A 5,055-nucleotide genomic window follows, 5' to 3' on the forward strand; every position below is an offset into this window, starting at 1 on the left:
TGATTATGGGAGACAAATGTGATACAATCACCAAATTGCCCAGTGTGTGTGTGTGTATGCAAAGACACACAGACATGCACACACGATTGGAAAGCCAGCTATAGTAAATCAATAGATCCTGTTTGTAGGGCAGCATCTCAGAATTCAGCTCTGCAATGCAAAAAAAAGAGAGAGCATATTGGCATAGTTGTTTTCTTGATGAGACTTTTTTAATGTTCTTATTCTGAAGTCTGAAGGAGCTGAGAATGTATATACACATCTATACAAATGTGTGTGTATGTGTATGCAAACTGATGTATCTGTGTGTATATATATATACATGTGTGCTGTGCATGTCTGTGTGTCTTTGCATACACACACACACAAACACACTAGAGAATTTGGTGATCCCATCACATTACCAAATCTAACAGTGATATGGTATCAAGCAGCTAAAATATCTGGACCAAGTTTTTGAAAGACAACCCCAAAAGTAGTTTTATGAATCCATAATTAAACATATAAATCAGTAGTCTAAACGTTTTTTTAGACTGAGGCCGTCTTCAATGAACTGGAGGCACCCCTCAAAAACACAGCTTTGATTTTCCGTTCTTTTTTTTACTATAGAAAATTAATAGGGTTATTAGTCTGTTGCAAAGAATTTAGAAAGGCCAAAAGAGGTCAGAATAGTTTTAACGTTATGGATTCCTATTTGAAATCTCTGGGTTTATCTTGTGAATCATGTTTGCACACCTAACAATACTAACATTGAAAGAATCTCAAGGCACCCAAGGGTGAGAATTGTTGGTATAAATAAATAATAGGCAACCTGTTTTTCAAAAGAGCTGTGTACCAAGTATCTACCATTAAGAAAGATATTTTGCAACCTGTTGGTGAGCAATTATGAAATAAGCTACCCATATGGGGCATTTTCTTGCTAAACTTTTCAGAAATCCAACAATTAGTTCTGAGGAAATGTTTGAAGGTATTTCTAATTTATATCTTTTATAACATAGTTCCAGATTTTCCCATTTATGTTATAGATGTCTAATTCTCTTCTAAATACCTAATAAAGTCTTTGTCTCAATTATATCTTGTGACAGTGAGTTCTACAGGTTAATTATGTCCTGCATTAGGAAGTACTTCCTCTTAGCAGTTTGTGTTGTCATCTGTTCTCCTTCTGTTACTGCAGTTTGTAAAGAAGTGCTGATTGTAACATCTATATAGGATTCTTTATTTTGTATACCTCTGTCATGCCCAAGTTACCCTCTCTGAGCACTCAGAGGCACTGTGCCAGGAATTTCCTGGCAAATGAAGTGGAACACTGGGTTACAGAATACCTGCTATAGAGCTTTTCTACTATACTGCCTCGTATCAAAATGGATAAATGGAGTCATCCCTCTGAAAAGCCTGTCTGACCTCTTTGTCACAAACCAGCTGGGCACTGTGAGTGTATCAATTCTATTGCAGGCCTACTGGGTGCTGCAAGGGTATTAGCCACTGGGCTGTTCGGTTCAGTTTCAGATCAAGGAGGCAAAGTTGGGAGTGAATCAAAGGCAAATTTATCATAGCTTACACACACAACAGTTAACAGAAAGATAAATGTGATAAGCAGATAATGCAGTATTAAAGAGATAATAGTAAATAATAACAACAGATAATAACAGCAGATAGATGGATCAATTCTGTTGCAGGCCAACTGGGCACTGCAAGGGTATCAGCCACTGGGCTGTTCAAAACAACAGATAGACAGACATGGGTTGGCAACTTATCGATAGGCCAGGTGATTCCAGTGAAGTCAGGTGTTTCCAATCGATGCTGTTGGGGAAGGTCCCTTGATCAGGATCCGATCCTCACTCACACCGGGAGTCTGGAGTCCGGGCTTGGAACAGCAATGACCGTTCTGTTCCCTTCTTCCTGCTGGTCACCTGACACATGCGCTTTTTATACCTAGTCTTATACTAATCTGTTGGCTTTAGATCCACTCACAATCTTGCCTTATAGCTGTTGCTCTGTGGGTTTGAAAGGTGTTAAAAATTATCATAAAAGGTTACTACCCAAACTTGGGTTTATCCAATAAGCAAATTACAATGCAGCATCTTTAGGTTTGAAATTGATATTACTAAGCCCAACCCTTTTAGGTTTCTCTGAATATGCTTTCTTGGGACATGCTTTCCTGGAATGTGTTGAGTGTGCCAGGTGGTTGGATCCAGCTTTTATCGTCAAGGCTGAACCCTGAGCAAAAAACATTAGGTCAGCTAATCTTGCAGCTACAACTTCACCTTTGGGGCCCAGGCAGTTCCACAATTAATATGAACAGTTAGTTTTATCATTTTGGTTAAAGTTATGACAGAAAATTTACATTTGCAGGTTATGAACTTACAAGCTTTATATTAGCTAATATTGCCTGTTAGGCAAAATACCAAATGGCTCCAAGAAGCACATATTTTTGCTTATTAATCACTCTGGTTCTGGCTGTCACACCTCTTTGAAGAGTTTAGTACTGGTTATGATGCTAACTTTGCCATAGTCCTTGTGTTGACAGCAAAATTCTGCAAAAGTGTCCTGCTCTTGTGCATGTTGCAGGGAGGGAGAATGGGCCAGCTCTTTGTTCCATTTCCCTGTCTTTGGTATATGGATTCACTCACTAATTTTGCTCTTTTAATGAATTATGTTTAATTCCTCTTTGCAATCTAGTAATACAGCCTCATGTAGTACCTTCATTGTAATCCCCAGTATTTGTTAGTATCAAACCACTGCCCGGTGTAAATGTATGGTGGTCTCTTCTCAATAAAGAAGATAAAGTGTACAGCAGCAATTCTTAATCAGGGTGCCCTGGGGTTCTTTCAGGGATGTTGCACAGTGCCATGCTCTGTGAACACTGCTAGGTATGCAAACGTGATTCACAAGATAAAGATCTGAAACAGGAATCCATAATGCTGAAAGCATCTGTCCTGTTGTGGTCTTTCTAATTTTTTTGCAATGGAAGACTTGCTTTATTAGTTTTCTGTAGTTGAAAATAAAGTGAAAACTAAGAGCTGACATTTTCTTAGGGGTGTCTTTAGTTTATTAAGGAGTGGGTGCCTTTAGTCTAAAAAGGTTGAGAAATACTGGTCTAGAACATCTAAAGAATATGTGGGGGAAGATTTTTGGGTGGAATCACCAGCAAGCAATGTTGTAGATGCTCTCTTCAATTACCAGACAACATAGTACATTTGATGGTACATTTTGTTTTTATTATCTTAACTGAGAACATACTTTGATCACTATTGAAGAAATTAGTGGCTAATAATAGTAGATGAAATCTCAGCTCTGGTGAATTTAATGACAAAACTGCCTTTGACTTCAGTAGAGGCAGGGTTTTATCAAGTATATGTTATAAATAAATCCATATACAAATAGTACCACAGGTACTATAACTCTTAACATATTAGGTTTCAGGTTTGGCTTGTTTTGCCCTTATCTGTGAGAAATATTTGGTATAAAGCCATGGAATATCCAAAAACATCAAAAAAGCTTGTCCTGTTCCCTGCAAAATCTGGTATTTATGGTGTACTTTTTTTTGCTTTTACGTAAAAATATACTGATTATGTCTGATGATGACAGACATCATTTTTCTAATGTATCACCTAATATAGGAGAAGCAATTTCTGATAGATGAAGGACTATCCTTTAACCAAATACTTCACAGACCTCCTTTATTGTTCACTGAAAAATAAAGAAAAAGTACAACACAACTCCTCCACAAATCACCTTTAAAAATTCAAGGTTGATACATTTACAGAAGAAGAGCAAATCTGAACGACAAGATTGATAATCTCATCTCTTTATTTTCAGTAACTATAGTAAAAAAAAATAAAAGGCAGTTGGGAAAGATAGCGTATTTATATTACTGATGTACCATCAGGATCTATTTGAACTTCTTTTTGGAAATTTGTAAAGTTTTTTCCTGTTCATCAGCTATACATAATTTCTTTGAAAGTCACCACAAAGACCTGCGGTTGTTGAACATCTTTTCACGTAAAATAAATGAGCCTTCCTAAAATGTAACTGTTCCTCCTGCAAATCTGTCCCAATGCTTCAATGAGGAAAGTTCAAGATCACCAAGTTCCCCTGTGTGTGCATGTGTGAGACTTAGTTCCTCTTATAGGACACAAATACTACTAATGTGTGGATCCTGTGTATGTGGGGATCCTTCAGTGGGTAAATTCCAGCTGCAAACGGGGCTTGGACTAGACTGGGTGGGCAATTATTTCGGGTGGAGTGCTGCTTACTGAGTTTTGTCAAGCCATCAAGGGCTGCATGACAGGCAGCCAGGGGCAGATAAATATTAATTTTCTAAATTTTTTAGGGGCCCTGCAGGCTAGATAGAATAGTCCCCCTGGGCTGCATTTTGCCCACCCCTGGACTAGACGACCTCTGGAGGTCCTTGCAGCCCTACTGCTCTGTGATCCTATGACCAGTTAAAGCACTTAGGCATATTCTTCCAAGCTGTCGGTCTCATGCTCTTCAACGTTTAAGCTCTACATTTTTTAGAGAAATTGGCTAGCCCCGAGGACTGCAATCATAGCCAAAGGTGGGGCATCCACTGGCTCACAAGAGTGGAAGGAGGATGGTGGTTTGGGGGGAAGGGGGTGGCGGCCTGCAGGTTTGTGCCTGGCCAGGACTAGCCTAATTTAAAATATATCTCCACATGGGTGGAAGTGAAGGCTCTCCCTAGCTCCGCCCTGATAGGGACCATCCGGGGTTAGGCTTGAGCCCGGCTGGAGCAGGGCAGCCCCGGGGACCCTCCCTCAGCCTCGGGCCCGGGCCCGGGGCAGGCGGGGAGGCCGCCGGCAGCGGCTCTACGGAGCATGCTCGTGGCGCTGGAGCAGGCTCAGTGCCCGCCGGGAGCCGGGCTGGGTGGGGGCTCGGGCACGGGAGACATGGCGCCGGCCGGGGATGGAGAGGGGCCGCAGCCCGAGCCCGAGCCCGAGCCCACGCTGGTGCTGTACCACTGGACCCAGTCCTTCTCCTCGCAGAAGGTGAGCGGCGCCGGCTGCTGCTTCAGCATCTGGACAGAGGCGCCCGGCTGCG

General features: G+C 41.3%; 1 protein-coding gene across 1 annotated transcript in view; it reads left to right on the forward strand.

Annotated features, from left to right (window-relative positions):
- The first annotated feature begins 4,851 nt into the window (after positions 1 to 4,851).
- The window catches only part of GDAP1 (ganglioside induced differentiation associated protein 1), a 19,574-nt gene continuing 19,370 nt past the window's right edge, over positions 4,852 to 5,055 (forward strand). Inside the window, exon 1 of the mRNA XM_019549395.1 lies at positions 4,852 to 5,003. Coding sequence (XP_019404940.1) covers positions 4,905 to 5,003 — 99 coding nt within the window. The 5' untranslated portion in view covers positions 4,852 to 4,904. The remainder of the gene's footprint in view (positions 5,004 to 5,055) is intronic.

The sequence above is a fragment of the Crocodylus porosus genome, unplaced genomic scaffold, assembly GCF_001723895.1.
Source record: "Crocodylus porosus isolate Cpor-Errol unplaced genomic scaffold, CroPor_comp1, whole genome shotgun sequence".
Lineage (NCBI taxonomy): Eukaryota > Metazoa > Chordata > Crocodylia > Crocodylidae > Crocodylus > Crocodylus porosus.